Source organism: Sander lucioperca, chromosome 1 (genome assembly GCF_008315115.2).
Source record: "Sander lucioperca isolate FBNREF2018 chromosome 1, SLUC_FBN_1.2, whole genome shotgun sequence".
Taxonomy (NCBI): Eukaryota; Metazoa; Chordata; class Actinopteri; order Perciformes; family Percidae; genus Sander; species Sander lucioperca.
In genome coordinates this window covers 32,627,436-32,654,910 of record NC_050173.1, presented here as the reverse complement: position 1 = coordinate 32,654,910, position 27,475 = coordinate 32,627,436, and the positions used below count along the sequence as shown (strand labels likewise).

Below are 27,475 nucleotides of genomic sequence, written 5' to 3'. Positions count from 1 at the left end.
ATGCCCGTCATGTAAAGTAGCTACACGGCTGCTGTACAAAGCCTGTTGCTGCACGCCTCCAGTCTCTTCCGTGAAAACAAATTCTATCACTCTGAGCTAGACCACTCCCTCTCTGTGAACGGAAGAGCAGTCTAGTCTTTCTCGTTACTTTGTTGCCATCAGACGTTTCTGTTTTAGGGCTATGTTCGCAGCCGAGAATGGCGGACGCCAACGCGATTGAGGAACTCCACTCGGAGCTCACCTGCCCGGTGTGTTTGGAGCTGTTCCATGATCCGGTGATCCTCGAGTGCGGACACCACTTCTGCCAGGTGTGCATCATCCAGTGCTGGGAAGCCAAGGCGGACGAGTTGTCGAGTTGCCCAAAGTGTAGAAAGTCGAGCGGCCGTAAACTGCGACCCAACTCGCTTCTGTGCAACGTCGTGGACAGTGTGCGGAGAGCCCGGGCCATGGACCCAGCCGCGGGGATAACCGGATGGCACTACGAGGGTGAGCTGGAGGAGCCGGAGGAACGGGAGCTTGGGTCCAGCATGAGCAGCCTGGCCTCGTCCGTCGGCCACTGGCCGCGCCTGGGTATGGATATGTGCGAGGAGCACGAGGAGAAGCTGAAGCTTTACTGTGAGGACGACCAGCTCCCTATCTGTCTGGTGTGCGGCATGTCCCGGGACCACAAGACCCACAATGTCATCCCCATTACCGAGGCCTTTGAAAACTACAAGGTAGGCTACTGTCTCATTGGCTGAGTTTAGACACGTTCCCTTCCGATAAAGCTCTATCTGTTTAGGCCGAAGGTGGCAGAATCTCATCTTAAAACCAAGTTTACACGGACCTTATCCTGACATCATTATTTGATCAACGTCATTCTCGATCACTAAACTTAAAGTCTAAGTTTCAGGGAGTGCCATGCTCCTCCATGCTCATTTAACACCCCTCCCCTCTGATCTTGGAAAGAAACGTAGGCTATCTCAAGTTTGAATTCCATTCCTAAATGTTAAATCAAAGCAAGTTTATTGAGACTGAGAATATTTATTAAATAAACACATTTACTCCAGCATAAAAAACAGGGCTTTCACAGAGCAGATGCTGTGAATAGAAATGTTTTTTTTTTAAGACTCCCCGTTTGCCCCTGGCAGCCTTAAGGTATTTTGTTTTTTTACATGAATTCAGCAGAACAGTGTGAGCTCCTGTAACTGCCCTACACTTTTAACCCTGCAGCTGACCATCAGCAGTTTGTTTGGAGACTCCCTCTGAGAGGCCTCTCGTGTTTTTCTGCTGCTGGTTCCCATTTTGTTTGAATTTGTGGGTCATAAATTCAGTCAGTCAGTTTAGGAAAGGGTGGACATCATATGACTCCCATTAAAGATGGTGTTGTTCAGAGAAAAGGCACCAATCAAATTATCTAGTATAAGTAGCCTATAATTTGGTTTAGCGACACCACATTTGAACAATGTTTAACATGTGATTGTCTATTTCTGCTGCAGGATAAGCTGTCTGTCGCTCTAGAGAGGGTTCAGCTGCAGACAGAGGAGGCCACGGTCTTCCAAAGACAGACCAATGAAAAGATCCTTCTCGTTAAGGTAACTGTGTGTGTGTGTGTGTGTGTGTGTGTGTGTGTGTGTCATAATAGAACCAGAAATTCCGGTCAAAAAGCAACATTCATCCTGCACTCCATCCTTACCTGTCTGACAGACAGGAATGACGGATGACTTGTCCTAATTATGACTGGTGGTGGTGACACAACAGGTTGTTACTCAGCGTTGTTTGCTTGAACCTGATGGTTCTCATGTTTAGCAAATGCAGAGGTTCTTCCTGAAAATAAACTGGTGATTAATAAACATTTCATGCACATCATGTTTGCCTTTTTCACAATCTCTTCTTTAACAGGCCACACACACACACACACACACACACACACACACACACACACACACACACACACACACACACACACACCCACACACACACACACACAGCGAGTGATAACAGCTGGCTGAGTTTAGGCAGGATCGCTTTTTCCACCAGATCAGCACTCCCCCCAAATAGGTGTGTTGTGTGTGTTTATATGTGTGTTAAACAAAGATTTAAGTGAAGGATGTTTGCTGTGTAGGTGCGTTTCTGCTGCCGCAGATAAACTTCACATATCTCTGCTCTAGGTTAGACTACAAACTCTCTTTCTCTATCCTGTCTGTCTCAGCCTTTAATTTTTTCTGTGTGCCCGTCTGTCTGTTTGACCCAGTTTATGTGCACATTCACAGATTTTCACTTCTCTGTTTCTCTGTCGGTATGACAGGATGTGGGTCAACAAGTTTGTCAATCTGTCTTTCTGCTAAGTATTCTTTGTACGTTTTGTGTCTGTAAGTGCCTATTATTCTACCTGTCTATCTACCTGTCTTATGAATGAATAAAGTATTTCTACAGTATACTTTAGTATCCTTAAAGTACCAATACAACAATATAAAAAAGTGCTGCATTTATTCTATTACTTAAGGGGAACTCCAACAACATAAAATTCTGTTTACAAGTCTAGGGGAATACTACAGCATATGTGATAAAAACGTGTATACACTTTTTTGTGGCTCCAGAAGGAGCTGCACAAAGTCTGATACAGTAAGTGTCCTCAAGAAGACTACAAGTTTGAAAGTAAAACAAATTGAGTTGTGAAGAAGAAGTGAGCTTACCAGACCTCTGTAGTACGCTTTTTATCTTTGCTACTAGAATAACACACTCGACTCTCCTACCGAACTGCGTTATGAATCCCACTGCTTTGCAAAACATGCCCTGTGTAGCATTCAAGCGTTAGGATTTGGAAAAAAAACTGGTGCCCGTTCCTTATTAGTCCCTTTCCGACCGGAGGGATTTTTGCAGTTCCTAGAACATAACGTTCCTAAAACCCTTTTTTTCTCGTATTCCGACTGGACCAATTTGGGGATTATTAAGTTCCTCTGACCGCAGTTCCTGTAACTCTTTCAGCTCCTACTTCAGGGCAGGGTCTTTTTGCCTCTTCCCTTTTCCACATAGGAACCCTTAGTGACCTAGCAACGTCTGAAACACAAACAGTACATATTCTTCACTGTCTGTTGCAATTCGCCTACGTATGCTAACTCATAAGACTAACGTCACGCATTCAACCAGCTAATTGTTAATGCTAGTTAAACTTACCTGTCGTTTCGTTTGCCTGTTGCGCTCTGCTCTTCTATCTTCTTCCATCATATTAATTAGGATCATATTACGCTGGAGCCTTCGTCTTCTGTGTTTCTCTGTTAAGTACTTCAGCCTAGTCTTTAAACGCCGCCGTTCGAACTCCATTATGAGGATCCCAGCAAGGCACAACATGAACATTCCAATGGCCTCCTCCATGCTGGTTTGTTGTTGTATGTGGCGCTAAAGTCAAGTGACAACGCTATAAAGACTGTTGCCGTGCTTGCATCACTCCCTTACCCCTCCTACCAGTTCCTATGGCCACTTGGCCAGTGGCCATAGGAACAAATGGAAAAAACGGTTTTGGGGGAGAGTAGTTAGAACTGTTTAGAAGTAGACTGTTCCTATAACTATGTTCCTGTAACTACTTGGTCGGAAAGAGGCTAATGTCAAACAAGGCTTTTTGCTAGAATTCAACATTCTCCATTCATCTGGTTTCCAGAAGAGCAACAAAGCAGCGGTTTCCTCCCTCATGTGGTTCAGTTAAGATTTGGCCTGTAATGAAATAAGAGAAGTGGATAAATGTATACAAGCAACATTCTTTCAGTTTTTCAATAGTTTAAATAGTGAGCCATCACTTTGGCCTAGAGTTGAAATGTAACAAAATCTTATCTTATCGTTTTTGCTGATGGGAGTCCGCCCTGTGTTCCAGGAGCGAGCAGGAGATCTGGAGGAGATGGTCACTGCAGAGTTTGGCCTTCTGAGGGAGTTCCTGCTCGAGGAGGAGGAATGCATAAAGGAGAAACTGCAGAAGCAGAAAGAGGAGAAGCTCGACCACCTGGAGAAGGCGCTCACTCAGACTACAGAGCAAATCAGCAAAATGGAATGTATGGCTGACCAGCTTCGCCTCAAACTGATAGAGGAAGAAAACCCAAAGCAACTCAAGGTATAAGAGAAGAGAGAGAAGAATGAATGAATGGATGGATGATGGTCATCATGCTAATATAGCACATTTCTGTATCTAGATAGATTTAAAAAAGAGGGGTAGCAGTTGCATGAAAAAACCACTGCCAGGAAATACCAAATCATTTTGTTACTCTCTTCTAGAAGTTAGTCAGAGATGTTATCTGTATGTTATAGCAGAAACAGAAGTATTGTGTAATCATAGGCTTGTTCTGATCTGCTCTGTTTCAGGGAATCAAAGATTTCATTGAAGGGTGAGTATCATCAAGATAATTCCACAGCACTGATTTCTTGTTGAGTTACTCATTCATTTCTAGGTCTTCTCCTTCTTTACCTCTACGTGACCGTTGTGCTAAATCAAATGTCTAAAGTCACAAGGTAACGGCGGATTGTTTTGTAATGAACTGTAAGTGTTGCTATAACAGGATATGTGGGCATTATTGTGGTTTAGCACGTCATCTTTGCCACACATTGTCATGCCAACTAGTGGCCACTAGAAAGTAGAAAGTCCATTTAAAACTTAGGATAGGACTCAGCAGTGTGATTTCTTCTTAAATAGGGGGCTTAGCTAAGAATGTAGATATAACAAAGATATTACTTAAAGGCCACAATGTGCTGTTCATGGCTTAAATCTTCACTTTTGAATGCTATATTTTTTTTACAAGAAGTTCTTAATAAGAAACCTCAATGCTTGACAGTTGTAAAATTACAAATATAAACATTATGTTTCTTGTAAGGTGTAGCTACTAAAGCAAGTCTCTCTCTCTCTCTCTCTCTCTCTCTCTCTCTCTCTCTCTCTCTCTCTCTCTCTCTCTCTCTCTCTCTCTCTCTCTCTCTTCTCTCTCTCTCTCTCTCTCTCTCTCTCTCTCTCTCTCTCTCTCTCTCTCTCTCTCTCTCTCTCTCTCTCTCTCTCTCTCTCTCTCTCTCTCTCTCTCTCTCTCTCTCTCTCTCTCTCTCAGGGCTGAAAGCTTGTTTGAGCGCCCCCCAGAGCTGGGTGTGGATCTGCAGTCAGGAGAGTTCCTGGGACCTCTGCAGTATAGGACCTGGAGGAAAATGAGCTCAGTTTTTCAGCCAGGTACACACACACACACGCAGCGAGTGTTAACAGCTGGCTGAGGCTGACTTATATCACTCAAGCTCCAAAAATACTGGATCCCACTGCAACACTGTTTCTGTCCAACATTTGCAGTCTCCAAACCCAAGTCTAGATCCCACTTGGAGTCACTTGAATCAGTTTCTAAGATTTCAAAGCTTCTCCAAAGTCACAGAAGACTTGGTATAATTGTTTTCACAGGCTGAGTAGTAGTTCTCCCCATTACTAGCGCATTGACTTTGACATGTACATTTGGTGGAGAAATCCTTTAAAAAAAGTTGGCTATAGTTACAAAAGACATTTTTGTGATTTGCATTTTATGTTCCGTCTTGTATCAACCCGAGGGGTATTGCACAAAACCAGGATAAGGGATTAAGCTGAGATATTCCAGTTATCCTAGATGAATTTAGCCTTGACTTGGTTGCACAAAAGCAGAGGCACATACGTAACCATGGAGATTTAGTCTGTGCAGCTAGCCTGCTCCTGGCCAGGCTAACAGCCAGGATTTATTAATCCTGGAGCCTTTTCTGTTCACTCAGCAGTGAGTTTACCTTATTTTTATTAGGCTGCATTAAAATACAACAGGTACATTTTGCTGTCCAGTTAAGCACTGTTATTATTAAAAGTTGTGACCATTATTTTTTATAATTATTCATGTCAGTCATTGTTACTGTTATATTGCTGTATGAGAATTGCTGTTCATATTGTTAGATGTTTGGTGAATATTTTGTGGCAGTTGTTGATGTTTAGAAAAGGCTGATACAGTTGCAAATGTGTTTTTAAATGAAGTCAGCGATGAAGGATAATATATCCTTCATCACTGTTTTCACTGGTCAGAGACCAATACACCTTTTAATTATTTTAGATGATTTATTTCTTTTTGTATTCTTTAACAAAGGATCATGTACAGTATGTTCCTCTTCCATGTGCATTTAATTTGGCATTCTTAGCACACAATGTGTGTTCTCTCCAGTGAACTGCAATTTGGGAGGATTGTACAATTATAAAACCCTATCCTTATTGTACAATCCTCCTTAATTATAGTCTTAGTTCACTGGACCAGTAACTATATACAGTTGAGGCTACTGTGGGGGGGGGGAATAACCGATGAATACACTGTTACAGTCATGTTTACAGTGTGCATTAAATTGATCACTTAATTATCTTTATAGTTTCTAGATTTCAGAGTAATTTCTTCACTGCCTTTTCTATGTCCATATATAGGCCTACGAGGGAGCAAAGCATATAATATGTAAAGAAGGAAACTTCTGTAAAAAATTTTAAAAAAAAATACTGAGAAAAACCGTGGCAGAAGCGCACCGATGAAATAATTTATCTAAAAATATACATGTACGAACTACTGCTCTTAAATGAAACCATTCAAGGAGTTAGGCTAATTATTTCCACAAACGGTTGTACACTTTGCGCTTAGTGGTTGTAATTGATCTTCATGATACATTTCCTGCATAACAATAGGCTGTCTTCTGCTCACTTTTAAATGTCGAGTACAACTGTTCATTTGTGCAAATAATTAGCCTAACTCCTTGAATGGTATGATTATGACTGTTTCAATTCAGAGCAGTGGTCAGTTAATGTATATATTTAGGCTACTTATGCATTCAGTCGGTCCGTGATTCGTCTGCCACGCTTTCTCTCACTGTTTCATTACAGCGGCCGTGTTTTATTTTTTATTTTATTTTTTTACAAATAATGGGTTTCACATTATCATACTTCCATAAGAAGCTGCTGCTCACTCTGTAAAGTATGCACAACACGTATTCTCCATTTTAGCATCAGTAAATCTGTGATCGACCGCGGTCTGTTAAAGAAAGCTGTAAACGCGCATCTATCCGAATTACTTCAGCCTGGCTCGATCTAGTCGCTCCTCCTCAGCCTGGCTTGGCCTTCGTGAAACGCACAAAACCAGGATGCACAGATTAGACTATGTCAAGGCTCGCTTTATGGGTTATCCTGGATTTATAAATTCTACTTTTGTGCAATAACCCTCCGCTCTGTCAGAAGGAGTTTAAAACATGACTATCTGCTTTCAAAATGTTTTTTGTCACTGGGTCAAAGTCAAGTGTGCAAAGACTTATTTTGGGTCATTTGCTAATGACATATAATCATACATTATTGCTGATTGTGTAACACTAGACTGTAATAAAGGATTTAATTAATCTATGGAGTTACATCTTGACGCAGTATCATTTATATTTTATTTGTATCCATGGAGCTGATGCTCTTATCTAGCTCGTCTTACACTAATTGAGCAGCTAGGCATTCAGTATCTTGTTGAAGGTCACTGCCAAGTATTCTTTCTCGGGTCATTCTCTATAAAACACGTTTGCATTGGTCCATTTGTAATATATATTTTTTTGCCCTCTTTAGCTGTCACAGCGGTGACCCTCGACCCAGACACAGCCTACCCCCGCCTGTGGGTATCCCCGTGTTGCACCAGCGTCCAGGTAGGAAAAATCCAGCCCGACCTGCCCAACAACCCAGAGCGCTTCACTCTGTACAACATTGTCCTGGGCTCTGTAGCCTTCTCCTCTGGTAGACACTACTGGGAGGTGGAGGTGGGCTCCAAGACAGCATGGGGTCTGGGTGTGGCCAAAGCCTCCGTCAACAGAAAGGAGGAGATCAGCCTCTGCCCAGATGATGGTTTCTGGACCCTGGTGCTGAGGGATAACGGCGACGGCACCAGGGAGTATGAAGCATGCACTGACTCAGAGGAGAGCTTGATATATCCCTCTAAACCCCCCAGGAGGGTTGGGATCTACCTGGACTATAATCGTGGTGACGTAGGGTTTTATGATGCAGGAAACATGAGCCACCTCTTCACCTTCTATAATGCCAAATTCAAAGAACCTGTTTTGCCGTACTTTAATCCCTGGCCGATAATCAACGGACACAACCGGGAGCCGCTCACCATAGTAACCCCACACTGGGGAGAGATGTCCTCTTCATCAGAGGACAGATTCTGAATGAAACTGCAGAACAAGATTCAGCCACTGATTAGATGGACTCATCTTATGAGCTTTCACACATCTGCCTTGTCATAAAGACTTTGCTGTATTAATGATGTGGTGGGATGAACACGCAGGTAACCTTGACACATTGTGTAAGACTTGAAATAAGAAGATTAAACTACTAAAGGACAAGACCGATGACACTTTCAAGGCTATTGATATTCTACAATGTTGCCATTGTCAACAAATCCTATGAAAAGACTAAACCCAACAGTGAATTGATGATACTTACAACTGTCTGTGTATCCAACGCATGATATATCTTATTCCTATGTGCCATAGACCTCAATTATATTGCAAAGAATAGTGTATTCAGGCATTTCCTTCGACCTCATGGCTCAGTTTTTGGTCTGACATGCATAGCCAGCTGTGAGACCTTCTATATAGACAGGTGTGTGCCTTTTTAAATCATGTCCAATCAATTGAATTTACCACAGGTGGACTCCAATCAAGTTGTAGAAACATCTGAAGGGTGATCACATGAAATGGGGTCTTATGTTAATGCAATATTTAACTTTTTCTTTTTAATACATTTGCAAAAACATCTGAACTCCTGTTTTGGCTTGTTTGTATGGGCTAATTGATTATAGATTGATGAGGGAAAATGCATTTAAAGATTTACACATTAAGTAGACATGAATGGGCTTTGGGGCTGAGTATTATAAAAAGTACTGAGAGACAGACTAACACATTGTAGGTCAGTCTTTTTAAACAATAAGAAAAAAACAAAGAATAGACATTTCTATTTTTTTTTAAATTCATTAGAAAAAGTTCCCTGTGGAGTTTTTGACCTCTAGTAGCGCTATGAATGTACTTGCTAGTAAACATGGATGTCAACAATGCCTTTGCAAATATTTTGAAAAAAATTTGTTCAGCACATTTGTTAGAGCTCAAGGATACACACAGCGTTTTAGTAACACTGAATGTATTACATTGTTTAAAAGAAAACTCCACAGAACTTTAACTGGTCTCTGCAAAAAGGTTTCATAATTGTATTAACTAATTTTGCTGCAATGTCTTACTGTGTTTTGAAGCTGTTATGTATCCAATCCTGTTATTCTAATGACGTGTACAGTTTTTCTAAAATAAATGAAGTAATTATGACTTCTATATGCCTTTCCTTTACAGAACTCTGCAAAAAATGTCGTTTTAAAATACTTTGAGTGTCTTTGAAAGTTTTGACTAGAGAAAACACTGTCTAGATATTTGGCATTAGATTTCAATTATTACATTTCTTCCTAAGGGTGTTGTTGGTATATTTGATTCCACCAGAGGGCGCCTAACAGTAACTTTGAATGCAGCATCACTCTGCTCCTCAGTGGTCTTTATAATAATACAACTCTGAGTTTTTATGAACCATACAGAAGCCAGCCTCCTCAGCCTCAAAGCTTTTAGGGAAGACTCAAAAAGTGATGCAACGTTATTTTCCAGTCAAGTCGGATTTATTTATACAGCCCGTTTTCACAAATCACAAAGTTTTGTCTACAAATTTATGTTTACAATTCTGATCCGTTCTGATGAGAACTTTAACAGGGTAAATAATGGAAGAAACCTCAGGAGGAGCAGCAGAGGAGGGATCATTCTTGTATACAGAATAGACCAACATGGCAAATTTACATTATGAAAGATCCAGATGAGGTGGACTGTAAACATATGTATATGATCCAGGAGGATGTCAAGCAACTTCTAGTTCTAGGCTCCAAACAGATATGACCAGTGGAGGAAGAAGTATTCAGATCCTTTACTTAAAGGAGCACTGTATAGGATTTAGTGGCATCTAGCGGTGAGGGTGCAGATTGCAGCCAACTGAATACCCCTTTCCTCACCCCTCCTCATAGACTGTAAGAATGGTGGGCGTAGCATCCGTGACGTCATCCATTGGTCTGTGGACTGCCGTTTCGAATCCTTGAATTTTGCGATAGGGGCATCACCATCTTGCTTTTTTGCAACCGGATGTGACCATTTTTGACAAGAGGGTGGAGCTGGGCAGGATGACGTGGCCAAGCCAGTGAAGCTTCGTCCATTATTTTTACAGTGTAATGCCCCTCCCTTTCCAAGCTTGTAGTAGAATCTATGATGGTCTTCAGGTAACGTAAAAATGCCAAAGGCCCTTTCTAGAGCCAGTGTTTTAGAGTCAGTGGTTTGTCCGTTCTGGGCATGGATGTATAAGGGTTCCAGGCTTATTTTTACGGTCTATGGTTCTGGGGAACTGTAGAAACATGCTGGTGCAACATGGCGGGCTCCATGGAGGAGGACCTGCTCCCTATATAGTTATGAAGGGTAGAGGTCTTCATAGGTCCAAAAATTCATGCCTGGACCCAAAAAGACCCAGAAATGTACTACCCGGAACCAAATCCGTCTATTATTTGAAAGCAGCGACTCAAACGGACTCAAAAGCGTACGGACCCGGGAGACACAGACCCTATTGGCACCGATTTCACAGCTGATTGGTATTAACAAGTTCATGTTAAAGTGCTCATACTATACTTTTTGGCTTTTCCCCTTTCTTTTATTGTGTTAGCTATCTTTTTGTGCACATTATAGGTTTACAAAGTGAAAAAGCCCAAAGTCCACCCCAAAAGGGACTTACCATCTCCAACAGAAAACAAACTGCTCCAAACAGCTCTATTGTAGTCCAGCCTTTACTTCCATGACAAACGTGCGTCACTTTGCAACACACGTTATAATGCCTGCCTAGCTGCTAGCATGGCACTCCCTCATACTCTGCAACTGACAAGCTAGCAGTACTTACTGCGCATGTTCGTCTCCCAACAAAGATGGTACAGAAGTGAGAGGTCTCACTCTGTAGCTAAAACAGAGAGCTCAATACACAGGGTGAAAAGAGGAGCTGCAGCAATGTGCAGTACAACAAAAATATGATGTTTTCTGAAAATTAAACCACATAAACCTATTCTGGTACAACCTCTAAATACAATGATGAACCCGAAAATGAGCATAATACGAGCACTTTAATTTACAAGTTGTCAAAACAAAACTTTGTGTCTTACCTAATGTAACATTCATAGCTTTCTCCCCTGTGCCTGACCATGATGCATGTAATCCACCATTGTTTCCAAGAAAGTTGGTAAAAAAAACATCTAGGTTTTGTGTTATTGCTCTTGCTGATTGAAACAGCATTGGTAATTCACTCGTTATTTCAGCTCCAATTCCACTTGCTGTCACGGTGACGGATCATGACAAACGCAGCTCGTTTAGAATCAACTTCTATGATGATCAGGCTGTCTGATCTCCACTCCGGTATCACACATAATGTTAAACAGACCCGGGACCTGCGGTAATACATTGGGACCCGACCCGGACCCAGTTGACCGTATAACAGTAGATCCGAACCCGTAGGGGTCCTGGATCGGATCTCGAGTTCTACTGTCAGGTAGACCCGTGGAGACCTCTAATGAAGAGTTCATTGTAAGATAACGAAAACGCAACTATTCATAGTTTTAGGTGATTATACACTAATGAAAACTAAATAACATTTCTGCCAATAGATCCAGCCTCCTAAATCCCATACAGGGGGTCGTAACAGGTATAGAAATAGAAATACTACAATGTAAAAATACAGGTAGAGAAACAGAAGAGACAAGGAAACCATAGACACAGGGCAAGAAAGACAAGGGGTGAATTTCCTGGAGGATGAAGATCCAGATCCCAAACATCTGGAATGAGTCACCCCAAGCCAGGAGAGCTTGTGAGAGAAAGAGAGAAAGAGAGAGAGAGAGAGATGCATGGAGACACCTGTGTGAAGTGCTGATGAGGTCTCAGATACAGAGTTCTGATAACATTTTACAATGTAATGCAACTCAACACACAGCACCTCACACCACAGGCAAGAACCTGATTTCTCAAGATAATCATTTGATTACCTGTCGTCTGTGTTTGAGTTTGTGTTTACGTGACACGAATACGCACAAAGGTGTTTTTTTCAATGTCCAGTTAGGCAAGGTTAATGAGATCCCTCGTGCCAAATGGGCAGTGATCTGTGACTACTATTACAAACAAATAAATTAGTAATAATGAATAATTAGTCTGACCCAAATAAAACGTATCTTTTATCAATATCAATTTAATCTCTGTGCGTCATCTGCCTATTCATTAACCATGGACTGCTAGGCTAAATTAAGCATATACCTGTCAGGATTATGTCCAGTTCTTTCCTCTAACTGTCCTGATCTGTAATTAGATATTATTGCAGGCCGATCAAACTGCAGTAACACGAGACGCTCTGCTGCCACTCCCTCTGTCATTCATCCCTGTCTTTGATCGGTTTCAGTGAGGGTCAAGTTGAAAGAGAAGTCTGAGATAAAGAAGAAGTTCTCCTTAAAAGTTTTATTTTTCTTTTTTTAAATCTTTCTCCATGAAAATTCTGTGATTTATTCCACCCCCTCATCTCTTTTTTCATCTTGTTCATCCATCCTTTATCTTTTCTCTCTCACATGACTGATCTTTTCCCAAAATAAAACCCCTCTATTTAACCATCAGTGCAGTGTAACTTAGCTTTTTCTGTAATGAATCTCTTTTCTGCCTCCCGCTCGAGAATTTGCCCCTTCCTTCCATCAATAATCGATGAGGAGAGGGACGACGAGAGATGCTAAAGAAAGACAGAGAGGGTGAAAGATGGGGTTGAAGTGAATAATGGAAACCTCATTAGAAACTGGAGAGATGTCAAGCTGTACATTATCCCTAAGTCTTGGACATATACACTGTCACTGTCTGTTTCAGTTTGCAATGTTTAATGCAGGTTAAAACAGGAGATGCAGAGAGAGAAAGCGGGAGAGGTAGAGATGGAGGGAGATTTCAGGGGAGGCAGTTAAAGGCGTAACAGGGGGGAAAGTGAGAGCCTTTATCTTTATATTCTTCTTATCATTCTTATATTTAGAGAATGTGTGACATGCACCAACAACACCAAGACAAATTCCTTGTATGTGTAAAAAACATACATGGCAATAAAGCCCTTTCTGATTCTGATTCTGATCACCTGCCAATGTCCCTGTTTTTGACTGGAAGTAGGGGAAACAAATTCATGTTTTTTTGTAGAAGCTTTTAGTGGAATCAGGTGCTTAATACAAAAGCTACAAAGCTATACAGCTGTTTCAGAAAGCTGAAAACCACAGTGACATGCTTTCATGCTTGTATGATCATTCATGTCTAAAAATAGAGGTCAGTGGTGACATGCTCACCTGTGTGTGCATGTGTGTGCGCTCAGCCATGCTTGCTGGATCGGATTATACATGCAGGACAACATTGAGGGGATGTGTTATAGGCTAGTCTTTCATCATTATCATTACATAGCTGCTGAGTTTGTTGTACCCCTCGTTCTCTTTCTATCGCTCCCTGACATGTAATGAATAGCTGACCTGGGAACCTCCAAAAGAATCCAATTTGTATTACAAAAAGTCTCCAAATATGACAGGGGATTGAGGGCGGATAGATTGACAGAGAGACTGGGAAGAGGAGAAAGCATGTAGAGCAATGAGGATTACTGTTGGAGGGAAATAAAGAAAGATTGAAAGAGACAATGATGGGAGGACAAAAAAATAAATACAAGACCAGAAATAGATGACAGAAGGAGGAGTGTTCACCTGTGATGAAGGGGGAAAGGTGGAGGAAGGGGAGGAAGAAAAGGAGAGAGAGAAGTCGATGTGTTACAGGTAGATAACGTGAGAGAGGTAAAGCGCAGGAGGTATAGAGTGTCACCTAAAGGACCAAGAGATAGCGAGCGGGGGCAGAGGTGCAGGAACTCAATCCCAGAAGCCAAGACAACAGTTGAAGATAAAAACCTCCTCACCTGAACGCACCAAGAGAGAGATATGGACAGGAGCACGGTGAAACACTGAGTATAAAAAACTGGAGGAAATACAAGGACAGAGAGGAGGAAGTAGAAGAAGATTTGAGTTATTGTTTTTCCTTGAACTACTTTATTCGTTCTCCTTTCGTTTACCTGGAACAAAGGAAAGACTTTCACTTTATCAACAGCCAAATTCTAAACCATTTTTTAAATCTTTTATAGTTGACTTTGTAGGGAATTTTAGCACATAAAATACAACAAGAGCTTCTGCAGAAGAGAGGAGAGCAGGGAAGAGGCACGAGAGAGGGTGAGGGAGGGGGAGGGCGAGTGAGGGAGAGAGAGAGTGTATGTGAGCCTGTGACACCAAGATGTTCATGATCATTCGAGAGCCGTCCGCCGTAGGAGGCGGTGCTGGAGCGATGAGTGCGCCACAGGAGAGGAGTGCAAAACAGGTGCGTGAATACGGGTGTCTAAATGTATGTAAATATGTATATGTGATCAAGGTATTTATGTGTCAAGCTGTCCTCTCTTCATAACACACCTTCTGATGCTTTTCTGTGTGCAAATATGCAACTGTACTGTATGCACAAAAAGACATTTACATTAATTTAATTTTGCATGACTATATGATTGTTTGTCCACCAAAATCAATTCCAAGATATGGTAACTTAAAGTTATTGAAGTGTAATTGATGTAAATGATGAATGATTGCTGTCTAGTGAAAAACATGTGTCTCCATTATTGGTGAAATGTTTTCCGATAAACTAAATTACTGTAAATGACCTTTTGTTGGTTGAGAAATTTGTCCTAGGTCTAACCCTGTTAGATTATTTCTGTAATGTATTCCATGACAAGTTGACATGTTGGTGAAACATGATTAGAATAACACGGTGCATTGTTTTTTTGTAGGCAATTAAAGTAAGTTACGTTTATTTATAGAGCACCTTTTTAGAGCAGACGTAACGAACGTAACGGACGTAAAGTGCTTCACAATAAAAGACAATAGTATTTATGTCAAGACACAGGAACTACTTCTAACCATATTTTGCATCTATGTACACCACTAAATATGTCAAAATATGTCTCTGCCCCCCCCCCCCCCCCCTTCCCCCTCAGGTGCAGGCCGCCATCAAGAAGAAGATGGAGAAGCAGAAGAAGCGAACCAACGAGCAGGGAGGTGGCGTTGGAGAGGTTCAAACTGCTACAGCTCAGCTTCCTCGCCACCAGAAATTCGGTCAGTTCCCCCAGACGACAGCGGCGGCCGCTGAGGACAGAAAGACACTGGAGGAGGAGCTGGAGGAGATGGAGGGACCACAGGGGAGAGAGAGGCAGAATGAGGAGGACGGGGAGCCTGTCGACCTGCTACCCATCGTGGACTCTGTGTTTGGACAGGTAGGAACCATCTGCTACAGTGTGTGTGTGTGTGTGTGTGTGTGTGTGTGTGTGACTCATAAGTTCAACTTTGTGTGTCTGACACTTTTGTGGGTTCATGTGTGTGTTTCATGCACTGCATCAGATTACCGGCTTCTTTTAAAACCCTAAGCCTCCAATTCAAATTGAAAGCCTGGCAGTGGTCCAGTTTTTGTAAATATCTGTCTTTCTCACAACCCTGACCTCTTTGATCTCATATGGCAGAAGGGCATTAAGCTGCAACAACAACATTAACCATTCTGCCTTCCCGTTTAACCCTAAATTCTTCTGGAGATGGCGGGAGCAGCAAAGCACGAGGGCTAAGCTAAGGATGGAGATAGCGTGTGTTTGAGAGGATTTAAGCTCCTTTACTTTGGGAAACATTACGACAGAGTAATCCGTAACAGATATGGCCATAGTCAGCCAGAGATCTGATGAACACCTTATCTCAGTATCGCATCACATCCCATCACTCCCATGGTAAGCAGTGAAACACGACACAGCACAGTAGGCTACGACATCACAGCATCTGTCACCCCATGGTCAGACATGTAGGATCATGGTGTGAGAAAGTGGTGGCTTTGTGTATGACAATAAAATCAAAAGAGATTAAACCAAAGTTAAAGCCCCACCTGCTTCCTGTTTCTGATCTCAGCTTGTGAGTCATTCTGTTTTTTATTTTATTTTTCGACATGAAGAAAGAGTGCACCTGATCATGTCAGCAAACTCTGAAGGGGGGTTGATGATGATGAGCGTGGCTTAGGTTAGAAGGAGAAAAATCAATATAGAAAAAGGAAAAAAAAGAAATGTGATGTCAGTGGTGATGCAAGTGAGCCAAAATTAGAGAGATTGGCTGATTGAGTGGGAGAGAGGAGCATGTTGGCAAAGTCTGAAGAGAAGAGAAAATGTATCTTTACCTTGTTTCACTGGAGGGTGCCTCGGGGTCCCTGAACCTCACTTTGTCAACCGGTGCATGAGAGGATGAAGCTTGTTTGTAACAGACAGCAGGTCACAGACAGCGAGACCCTCAGCCCCCACATAGTGCTGAACTGAAATCAAACAGATGGAGCTTGAAGAGGCTCGCACAGTCTCATCATCTTAAAATTATGTTTCATAAAACAAGCTCAGTTACACAAATTACATCAGAATGTGACTTCACCGAGACAACGGTTTCAAATATAACTGCTTTAAAAGATTGGACTATTGATTGGTAGACTTTTGGCACTTTAAGGTACATTTTGCGTCTGGTTTTCTATGTAATCACCATTTTGCACATTTGAATGTGTTTAGGTTATTTCACTTGTGAACTGTAGATGTATTGTTTTTGCTCATGACATACTTGAGTTATTTAAATATGGGTTTATTTATATGATAGTTTTATTATTAGTATGTTTAGTGAATGCAAAGCAGACAGGACTGCTCTGCACTATGAGCTCATCTAGGCAAGTACCTAACTTAAAAATTAAATAAACTAAAAGTCAACATAATGTGGTACTAATTATAGGGATATAAAGACAAACTTTAAGTTGTTGTTCACAGTAGTTAGTTGAGCTCATATTTCCAAATAATAACGTCATTTAAACCCACGTCCATTTATTATTCATTGATTATTTTCACCACTGCAAACAATATCTGCTGAGGTGGTGAAGTAGTACTTACGTACAATTTTAACTTGTAGTTCACTTGAGTATTTCTATTTTATGCTACTCCTACTCTACTATATTTCACAGGGAAATGTGCACTTTTTCCTCCAATACATTTATTTGACTATATTACTTTTAACAAAAATATTTCAAATCCAAACATATGATCAACATATAAAATATGATCAATTTTAATTGATTACATTTCTCAATATTATATAAAGTAGTTAAAACTCAATCTACCTTGATCAACTACATTAACATGCTTCTTCCACATTTATGCATCAGTACTGATAATCTAATAATCTGACATATGACACCAACAGTGTTGCTGATAATACCTTCTTTAGTACCTGTACTTTTATGTAGGACTTTAACTTGTAATGGAGAATTTTTACATCGCTGTATTTCTATCCGAATACTTCTTCCTTCTACTCCTTTCATGCTCCATCTATTCCGTCTCTTCTAGTCTACTCCTGTCATGCTCCATCTATTCCGTCTCTTCTAGTCTTTCTCTGAATGACAGCTCACGTCACTAGACACCAGCTGATGCACATCTGACACCAGATCAGTACATGATACAGTATGTCTACCTGCTCACACATACACTCTCTCACACACACAGGTTTGGGACAGTTGCAGGAGAGTACACCGAGTCCAAAAGAAAGGACAGAGTCACATTACCCGAGTATTGCACGCACACACACACACACACACACACACACGGTTAGTGTGTGGTGCTAAAATCCTACAACTACTACTGTGACAGTAATCCAATGCTGTACCTGGATACAAGCAAATGTAAAGTAATCAAAACGGAAACCCAGTAACATAAATAAGCCTGAGTGTGTTTGTGTGCATGCATCATGCAAAAACACACACGCACGTACGCACACAGACACCCAACAGCATCTCATTGGCGTGATTAACTGGAACCATCAGCAAGAGAGAATCAGCCTGGTAATTAATCAGGCTTAATGGTATTGGTTGTGTCTCGGGTTATTCATACAGCCGCTGGTGTCAGTTTTGTTATATTATGAAGGACCTCACAGAAAGACAAAGTTAATTTGGTTGATAAAGTTATGTTGTTTAGAGTTTGAATGTAACTAATTGGAATTTATTTATATATATATACTTAGAGATATGTTTTAGTCGTTAATAGGTGGTGGATATGAGCAGACGGTTTGATTGATGGGAGTATTTTTGTTTGGAGTTGGACTGAACTTGCTAGCATTTGAAACTTTTTCCCATCAAAGGAACCTCAGGGAAAACACAATCGTGATGTCAAAAAACACGAGTAGGTTTTTAAATATGATCTGACCTCATGTGTCACTTCATGCTTCAGATGTCATTTGAAGTTGAGATGTGAGGACCTCCATTACATTAGACAGTATTTTGGTTTCACACAGGATAAATAATTAAACATGCTCATGCAGCTCGCAATGTGACTTTTGTATATAAAATATTTAAAGATGTAATGTTTTTAAACTAACTTTTGCTGTGAATTTGCATGCACATTTTCAAATTCAGTCTTCTGGAGAAGTTTGAAGGTGCACAATATGATTTATTTGATGCTAAAGTATGTGATGAGGGTTTGTTTGAGTTAGTCCACTGTCCGTGTACTTAATTTGTTATGTTTTGTCTTCTTACGTAAAAATATTTCCATGAAATCTAAATTACACTTAAGCCAAGACTTTGTGGATCTGCTTTATTGAAAGAAACCTGACTTAGTGCCTTGTCAGTGTCACTAGCAGCAAAACATATTGTAGCAGGCTGGGAGCAAATGTAATTTCTGATCTCTTACATGAGGATCAGATTAGTGAAAGATACTGTAGTCTTATTATACCCACTGACAGCGCTCATATCTGTCTGCATGCCCACCAAATCACCCACAATTAAAGTGTTAAAGTCCAAACGGTCTGTTTCTACTTAAGAACCTTTTCCGGGTACGTTTTAAATTACAGTGGGCATTACTCTTAAGCTGCACAATCTGCCAGGAGGTTCTGCAAAAAATAGGGGTTGTATTATTACTGTCTCAAATCTTCACTGCAGCAGCTGTCAGATAACACTCAGCTACATTAGACCTGACTGTCCTAAAGTGGCCTCCAGTGGTGACTGCTGATGATTGCAACAGAATATTGACCAAACGGAAAGAGATGTCACCATTATGTTTCGTTTTAGGAAGATCATTTGACATTTAAATCCAAACAGATTTATGAGAAAATCAGTTCAGACCACGCATCTTGTCTTATTTGAGGAGAATACTGGAGCTTTCACAAAATCACACCATCACATCATTTTTTTAAATGTCCTGCACGTTCTTGTTTAACCCACCTGATTAGAGCTGTTCTCAGGCATGTGTGGCCGTGGCTGTGCTCGAATGACATCTCTACCACTCTCCTTTTACTTCTGTTGCACTGGCAACAAGCTCTAATCAGCCAGAGTAATTGAAAACACCTGTGTGAGTATATTAAAACTGGCCAGTGCAACCCACCCCAAAAACCTATTATAATTTCCTTTACATAAATAAAGACATTTGCACCATAAATTGATGCAGAAAAGTCACAAATTGTTGCAGAAAAATTCACCAGAGACTGAAGTGTTTGAGGTTAAAAATATTAATTTTGCTAAAAAGCCAAAGTTACGCCCTTGATTTGCAGCAATAAAAATGTTTCCCATCGTGCATTTACGAAGAAGAATAGATGCTTTTTGTTGTATAATTGATTACTTGTGAACAAAAACATTTGAGTCATCAAAAACTAAATGATAGCCTATATCATAAAAACTGATTTTTATTATAGAAACACTTTTATTTGACCAACAATAAGACTTATGAGTGAACTGTTTTAATACAGACTGTGTAGTAAATTAGCATTTTCTAACATAACCAATAACAACATCACCCATCAAATGTGCATTTATTTGTCTTACTATTTCTATATGGTGTACATTAGAGTATATTCTATTATCTTATATTGTTTAGTACAATAGTGTGTTTCAATTTTAGAGAAAAAACATGCAAAGCTAAACAAACACACACACACACACACACACACACACACACACACAAGCTGTGCTCTCCATATGGATGCTCTGTAGTAAGCAGCATGCCAAATCTGCTTTTGGAGAGATTTGTTGACAGATGCTTTGTACGCGCTCAGCTGACCACTTAGCATCGCACTCATAACCTCAACTTGTGACTTCAATGTCGTGATCATTTTAGACAAAACTAGTTCTGGGATGTAAGAGGTCAGACCTTCCTCCACAAAGCACTTTTTGGACTTTGAGCCGTTGCATCTTGTCAAGTGTGACAGATACTGTGGGTCTCATTTGCTGAAGCGTAATGGCTCACTTGGTTTTTAAAGTTTAGCATGATTTGAACTTCTAATTCTTCATGGAAACACTTACAGTAAAGCTCACAGCACAGAGATGAACTTTGTATCTCCAAAACCTGTCAGGAATTGTGTTTTTACTCTAACAACCTTGCGTTTGACAGTTGATTTTAGAATTACATTTCTTATTCAGTGGAGCGTTTGATCTCCCAGTTAATCAGAATAACTCACAAAGAAAATCAATCCCCTCTGTTCTAGTTTAAAGATATATGTAGTGTGATTGATTTTTCCACCATGGACTGCACAGACAAGTCTTTTGCATCATATTAACTGTTTTTTTATAGATTTATATTTGTGCACATTTCACAGTTAATTTTTACATTATACAAGCGTTTGTTTTGGCATGCAAAATGTATGTACCAGTTTCATACTGTACTGTAATATACATTTTTTTGTTTTACATATACACTTTAATACTCAGTGTCCAGTCTAATCTTTGGCAAAGAAAATGCAAATATCTATTAATTTAAGTATCATCTAATCAACATGGAAATCATGGTTTTGATAATATGATAGATATTAGTTTTTATTCACTTTTATTTTAGAAATCTATCCTTGACAATATGGTAATTTTCACTAAAAGACCAAAGCTGCTTATTTCAACCAATTAAGAAGTATAACTTCAGTTTTGGGTCTTTTTTTGTTTCTTCTTTTCTATCATGTTACTTTCTATTTTTTTCTTTTCATTACCCTATCTCCCTGTTTAATCTCAAATTGAAGGGATTAATCCATCTCTTAATCCTCCCTCTAAAACTCCTCATACTGTAGATGAAGTCATTTGAATGCTGCTGGTGCAACATGTGAACGAGAGGGAGGAGAGAGAGAGAGCGAGAGCTACTGAAAAGAAAGAGAGAGGGGGATTAAAAGAGTGGATCTGTGTGAAGAGAAAGCAACAGTGATGCTGCTGCTGCGAAGAGAATCACCAGTAAACTGCTTCCAGTAGAGAGCTCAGTTTGGTTTGGTTAGTTTGTTTTTGTTTGGTGACGTCTTTTGACTTTGGATCGTATAGAGACGGGTGCAGTCGTTCAGGATTGCTCATGCATGGATTAGAGCTGTTTTACTACTTTCTGTCTCTGTGTCAGATGGGAAAACTGATAATCAGCATGGGACACAAGTTTCCACCAAAGTCAGAGCTCTAACCTGAGCTGGACTTCTGAGAAGTCCAGAGAGAGGAGAGCAGAGAGAGAAGAGATAAAAACAGACAAATAAGATCAGAGAGAGAGAGAGAGAGAGAGAGAGAGAGAGAGAGAGAGAGAGAGAGAGAGAGAGAGAGAGAAAAGGGACATTTTTGGCAGCTGTTGACCAGGGAAGGTTGGGTAATGGGCAACTGCACCAATCCGAAAGACAAAATGAAGAAGGTAAGAGCACTTTGTCTCTTGCACTTAATAATTCACACTTTTACTATTTTGCATCTGTGTACGTTTGATTGTGTGATTGATTATAAAACATCTCAGCAACTTTGAGCAAAGAAGTTCATTCTTGTCATCTGGGAAAAGCATAAAATAATAGTTCAAAAGACCACTTACCAGCTTTCGAAACTTTCTTCACAACTTGCTTTAATTATTTAATCCCTGGATAATAGTTTTAATAATTGTAAAACTTTTATTTATTTTTTTAAATGGAGGAAACAGTGATTGCAGCACTGGTTGTTCTAATACACGTTTCCTTTAATGGGGAGTTGCAAGAAAACTTTATTATTATTCTAAATGTTCATCCAGGACACACTGTGCAATTTCTTACTGTAACAGTGTTACATACTGACACAAGATGTTAGTCATTAGACCAGACGGTTACCATAATTACCTCAGTAAGTGTCAGCAGGATGGAGACATAAGGGGAATGTTGAGATCAAAACATGTTTTACAGTAAGGATAATAGCTGATGTGAGTGGACTGCCTTAAAACAATAATCATTTTATGTAATCCAGACTTACTGTGTGTGACTAGAAAACACTGGGTTCCTGGGGGTTCCTTGAAATGTATTACTATGTCTTACATGTGAATGCAGACAGTGCATGACTGAGGATTGCAATGGTGAAATAACAGCCTGGTCTGCCTCTAAAGGGAGTAATGGATGGGTCCCTCAGGGGTAAGGTGAGGGCAGTAGGCCAGGAGGGAGAGGAGGATCAGGACGTGGAGGATAAGCCGTTCAACGATCCCTTCTGTACGCTGGTGAAGAACTGCAACATGCTGCACAACATCGTGGGCCCGGCCTGCATCTTCCTTAAACATGGCTTTTCACAGACACTCGTATGTAACAGAACACACTGTGGTCCTCACACAAGCCCCCGGTTCAACTTTGTCCACTTGTGTCGATTCATTTTCATCCCTGCATCGTGGTTGAATCCTCCTGCTCTCCACCACACCAGCTGTGTCATCCCATCACTGATCCGGGTCAGACGATCAAATCTGCTGGCACAGCACATACTCAGAGGGGTCGATCATTCATTTCCATAGAAAATGATTGACCGGCTTTGTGGAGGTTAACTCCCGAATGTGATGAGGCACAGGATGATTGGAGGTCAAGGCTGAATTTCCAACCAGGCAGTGGAAGTGGGCGACTGCCCCTGGGCTCCAGAAAAGTCCCCCAGAAGATAAAAAGTAATGCAACACTAAATGACAATGTAAACTGAAATGAAAAGGACCTTAAGGTGTCTCTTGCCTTTTTTTTTATCTTGAGGCCCTGTCTTATAGATGGGCCCTGTGTCAACATCTAGTTGGAAATACTTTTACTATTTATTTTGAAAAGGATGCATACATGTTGCAGTTTCCTAAATAAACATATGTTGAATTGAATTAGCACAAACCAAATGATATACAGAAAACTTGGGCAACGTGGGTAGTATTATCACGGCACAGGTAGTACCGGAGGAATGGTTTGAGGCTGAGGGCAACTAAAGGAAATGAAATGATGCCAGAGGATTTGTCCCATATTGTTTTCTCTCCACAGCTCTTAGCCTAATGTCCTCCGCACTGAACCACAACTTCCATTGTGTTCTTTTGTACGACTGGGCTTGCGTGCGAGCTTAAGTGCTATATACAAGACAGCATATATATCATAATGCTGTGTACAATTTAATCCAAATAGGTTTAGACTCTGTTATTCATTTGGAGATGCACTGGGTTTGTATGTAATAACAACTAACAACTAAAGCATATGAATCACTTCTCTACATTTGCAAATAATGTTAAAATCCTGACTATAACACATATGGGCTCAGATTTGAAGCAACGTAAATGGACAATTTATATTTTATACCATCCTCACCACATAAAGTCAAACTCCATTAATCATTACTCTCATTTTCATTTCTGTTTGTGTAGCATCTCTTCCCTGTTCAGTGGTTGTCTGGGTGTTTTTGCAATGATGTTGCTTTAAATTTGACTGTTTATATCTCTGTACAATGCCTGTACTAACACGCTCTGTAAATATTTTCAGCAAGAGAAGTATGAAGAGAGAAGCTAATGTGTGTCTCTACTTCCCCCAACAGGACAGAGAGCTGAGACCAGAGGAGATTGATGGTGAGGTGATTTCTCTGCAGCAAACCTAAGAGTGTTTCTGCTCTACAACATGTGAATATAACAACTGACTGAAAAATATTAAAATGTTTTCTGTTTGTTTTTAAAAAAATTTTATCAGAGCTCCGCGAGGCGTTTGTGGAGTTTGATAGGAAAAAAAAAGGCTACATCAGTCACAACGACCTGGGGGAGTGTATGAGGACCATGGGATACATGCCGACAGAGATGGAGCTCATTGAACTGAGCCAGCAGATCTGTGAGTGGAACAGCAACCTGAAGCATTTAAGAGAACAGAACAGAGTAGAACCCAAAGATCAGAAAAGGAACAGAAACAAGACCAGCAATAGGACAGAAGAGAATAGAATAGAAACAGAAAAGAAGAAAAGTAAAGACTGGAGCGCGGTCAAACAAGAAACGTCCATGGCTCGACTCCTGGTCAGACTACCGTTGTTGCATGTCAGAGCCCTATCTATCTTTCTGTTTGTTAGTGTCTTTCTCTACAGTGACCATCAAATAAAGGCAAAATGCAGTAAGAAAGAAAAAAGTTTTTTTTTTTTTTTTAAAGAATAAAATAAAACAGGAGAACTGTCTAGTTGGCAGCAGAAACGTCTTGGAAGTTGTTTTAACTACATTGGTTATTTTTCTTAAAATGATTAAAATAAAATAGGATAGCTTGTGTTTACTGTTAATGCAATTGGTTAACAATGATTTAACACGCTCTTTACTGTTGTAATTGAATGGAGATACATGGACATCAGAGGAAATGACTGTGAGAGTTGATGATTAGATTAGAGAGCAGGAGCTGACGTGGCTTTTTTGTTTATATAACTTGTGTGTTGTAGGTGGAGGTAAAGTGGACTTTGAGGACTTTGTGGAGCTGATGGGACCCAAGTTGCTGGCAGAGACAGCAGACATGATCGGAGTCAAAGAACTACGAGATGCATTCAGAGAGGTCAGCATATACATTTGTTACTTAAAGCGGTTCATTTATCACAGCAGATATTTTAACTCATCAAACACAGGTGTAACTAAGAACACTAATTGCCTGCATTGCAATAGTTGCTAGCCATCGTTAGTGTGATTAGTTACACCTGTGCCTTTCCTGCTATGACAAGCCAAAATGTCTGCTGTATAAAAAGTTCTATAAATCTGATTTGCTGTGAAACAATAAATAAACTCAAGTTTAAAAAGATATTGGGGTGGGGTGCTCAGTGGGTAAATCTTGGGATGCACATAAACAAATGCTGGTGCTCTTGAAGAAAAAGGGTTAAAATCTTCAAACGTGCAAAAGAGCAAACTTCAGGCACTTGCATGTAGAGGAGCAAGAGCTTGTGAAGTTTTGATTAAAAGCCTTTATTTTTATTACAGAAATGGATGCCAATAAGATTCTGAATGGAAAGTTTACTTTTAAAAAGTTGCCAAATGGTTCCATTGACAAGACCAACGTGATCTGTGTGTTTTGTCGTTGTGAACTGAGCTATCATCGCAGCACGTCCAGTCTGAAATACCACTTGATGGCCAAGCACACAGCTGATGCGAATTCTCCCCCCCCTCGTCAAAGCCAGGCGACAAAAGCATAAAGCAAGCTGATCCACTTTTCCATGTTGATAAGAGCATTAAAATGAGAAAAAATAATTGGACAAAAAGAAATCTCGGGACATTTAGAATAGGTAAAAATGTGCGATTGTGAGTTAACTATGACATTAATGCGATTAATCGCGATTAAATATTTTAATCGTTTGACAGCACTAGTATTTACGTTTGTTGTTAGGCGGTGACCTCTCGTGGCTGTAGTAATTATCGTGAGAACAAACCATTCACAACACGTGTTGTTTCCTTTATTTAAATTCTTATGTTTTCCTGCTATGATGAGTCTAAATGACTGCTGTTTAAAAAAAGTCTATTGGGACAACAGGTGGGAGATAATAAGTGCCGTTCAGATATTTGCACACATTTTGTGCATGTTTAAAGAAACTGGAGTTCTCTGATGCTGGCAAATGCAAATCTAACAAGATGTATGTTTAGCAAGCGTTATTCAGAGAGAAAACAAAATGGAAAGTACAAGATGTTGAATGAATGAATGAATGAATTTGAATGAATGAATTTATTGGTCGTAACCAAAGGGTAAGGGAAGCTTCAGCTTATATAAGGCCCCCCCTTGTCACATTTTTAAAATAACAAACTCATTTTCAAGGGAATAAAATCGACAAGATGAAAAAGATTAAAGAAATTATACAGAAAGAAAAATGTTCAGACGTTTGACAACGAAGAAAAGTTTACCTTTCAATTTAAATTGGTGCAACAGAAATAAATGAAAAGAAATTATGTTATTTCAATTAATCAAAAACTTAACCTCCTTTTGTTTGTACTGTAGCTTCCTCCTGTTGTCGCTGATTGATCAACCACTTATGTGAATTTCTTTCAGCTTCCAAAGTGGGTCATGAGGGCACAATGTGAAAGATTCGAAAATGTCTCACTTTGGTGCCAACCAGTGGTGGTTTGACACAGTCAGAGATTACAATGCAGGCTGCATTGAAAGCAAACTACTGTAGGCTATTTCTTAAAAATGTCCCTGTGTATTCAGTTTGATATACATGTGATCCTTAGCATCTGTCTCTCTCGTTTCCAGTTTGACTCTAATGGTGACGGCCAGATCAGTTTAATTGAGCTACGTGAAGCCATGAAGAAGCTGATGGGAGAACAAGTGACCAACAGAGAGATTAACGAGATCCTCCGAGATGTCGACCTCAACGGAGACGGTCTGGTGGACTTTGAGGGTGAGAGAAATTCTATTTGACTTTATGGGATCTTTTGGGCAACTACATTCATCCTCATCTTCCTCCTTTCTCTTGTCTTTTTTTTTTTTTTAGAGTTTGTTCGAATGATGTCCCGCTGAGCCGCCCACATGTCGGATGGATAGACAGACATTATGCAACTGCTGGATTAGAGAACACACTACATCATAGTGGACATCCTTCATCTGCTCGTATGAGCACACATCTAAAATTGTATTTTTATATTGAATACTGAAAAAAACATATATATATGCTTTGAATAGACAAATAGTATCCAGCCTACAACTAACATGACTATCTACATCTGACCTCCAGGTGCAACACAAAGATAAAGCACTTTATCATATCAAACGCTTCACAGACAACATTTATGACTTTGGGTTTTTTAGATGTATTTTTTTGTATATCAATGTTTGAGCTTTGAGTGTAACATCTTGTTTGTTAAACTGTGAACAAATTATTTTGTTAATTAAAGAAACGTACAAAAATTGGATGGTTGGTCAAATTATTCCAACCAGGTAAACTTGTGTAGGATGTGACATACAATCCCATCATTAAATAACCAGTCCGTAAATATGGACTTTTTGGATATTTTATAACTTGAACTGCATACAGTTCATTGATGGTGAAATGATTTGTTGAATCGTGACTTGGCAAGAGAGAGGCTTCAAGGCTAAAAAGGGGATTCAAGAAG

General features: G+C 40.1%; 2 protein-coding genes and 1 long non-coding RNA gene across 8 annotated transcripts; 2 read left to right on the top strand and 1 right to left on the bottom strand.

The window, feature by feature from the left end:
* Positions 1-86: 86 nt before the first annotated feature.
* LOC116052587 (zinc-binding protein A33-like) lies at positions 87-9,238 on the top strand. Its single transcript, XM_036002589.1, has 6 exons — positions 87-716; positions 1,479-1,574; positions 3,848-4,081; positions 4,330-4,352; positions 5,058-5,173; positions 7,580-9,238. The coding sequence occupies exons 1-6, from the start codon at positions 198-200 to the stop codon at positions 8,173-8,175; spliced, it is 1,584 nt and encodes a 527-aa protein (XP_035858482.1). The 5' UTR covers positions 87-197; the 3' UTR covers positions 8,176-9,238.
* A 4,633-nt stretch (positions 9,239-13,871) lies between these two features.
* Positions 13,872-27,270, top strand: cabp2b (calcium binding protein 2b). Of its 6 annotated transcripts, XM_036002551.1 has the most exons (8): positions 21,320-21,690; positions 21,744-21,826; positions 22,532-22,717; positions 23,959-23,989; positions 24,108-24,242; positions 24,829-24,938; positions 26,616-26,763; positions 26,857-27,270. In XM_036002551.1, the coding sequence occupies exons 2-8, from the start codon at positions 21,788-21,790 to the stop codon at positions 26,880-26,882; spliced, it is 675 nt and encodes a 224-aa protein (XP_035858444.1). In that variant the 5' UTR covers positions 21,320-21,690; positions 21,744-21,787; the 3' UTR covers positions 26,883-27,270. The 6 variants fall into 6 exon arrangements, with proteins under 6 accessions (XP_031159358.1, XP_035858444.1, XP_035858454.1 ...); XM_031303498.2 differs by lacking the exons at positions 21,320-21,690; positions 21,744-21,826; positions 22,532-22,717 and adding exons at positions 13,872-14,475; positions 15,140-15,415; XM_036002561.1 differs by lacking the exon at positions 22,532-22,717 and having other exon boundaries at positions 21,327-21,690; positions 26,857-27,021.
* Positions 16,076-19,560, bottom strand: LOC118495360. Its single transcript, XR_004897733.1, has 3 exons — positions 19,411-19,560; positions 16,351-16,482; positions 16,076-16,191 (listed from the first exon to the last, which is right to left on the bottom strand). It is a non-coding gene; the product is annotated as an uncharacterized LOC118495360 (long non-coding RNA).
* Positions 27,271-27,475: the final 205 nt, after the last annotated feature.

Bases quoted from the DNA above. Each gene is read 5' to 3' on its own strand.
- LOC116052587 (XM_036002589.1), top strand. From the start codon at position 198: ATGGCGGACGCCAACGCGATTGAGGAACTCCACTCGGAGCTCACCTGC. The intron at 1,575-3,847 runs GTAACTGTGTGT...CCTGTGTTCCAG, and splicing joins AAAAGATCCTTCTCGTTAAG to GAGCGAGCAGGAGATCTGGA. The intron at 4,353-5,057 runs GTGAGTATCATC...TCTCTCTCTCAG, and splicing joins ATCAAAGATTTCATTGAAGG to GGCTGAAAGCTTGTTTGAGC.
- cabp2b (XM_031303498.2), top strand. From the start codon at position 14,392: ATGTTCATGATCATTCGAGAGCCGTCCGCCGTAGGAGGCGGTGCTGGA. The intron at 23,990-24,107 runs GTGAGGTGATTT...AAATTTTATCAG, and splicing joins GAGACCAGAGGAGATTGATG to AGCTCCGCGAGGCGTTTGTG. The intron at 24,939-26,615 runs GTCAGCATATAC...TCTCGTTTCCAG, and splicing joins TACGAGATGCATTCAGAGAG to TTTGACTCTAATGGTGACGG.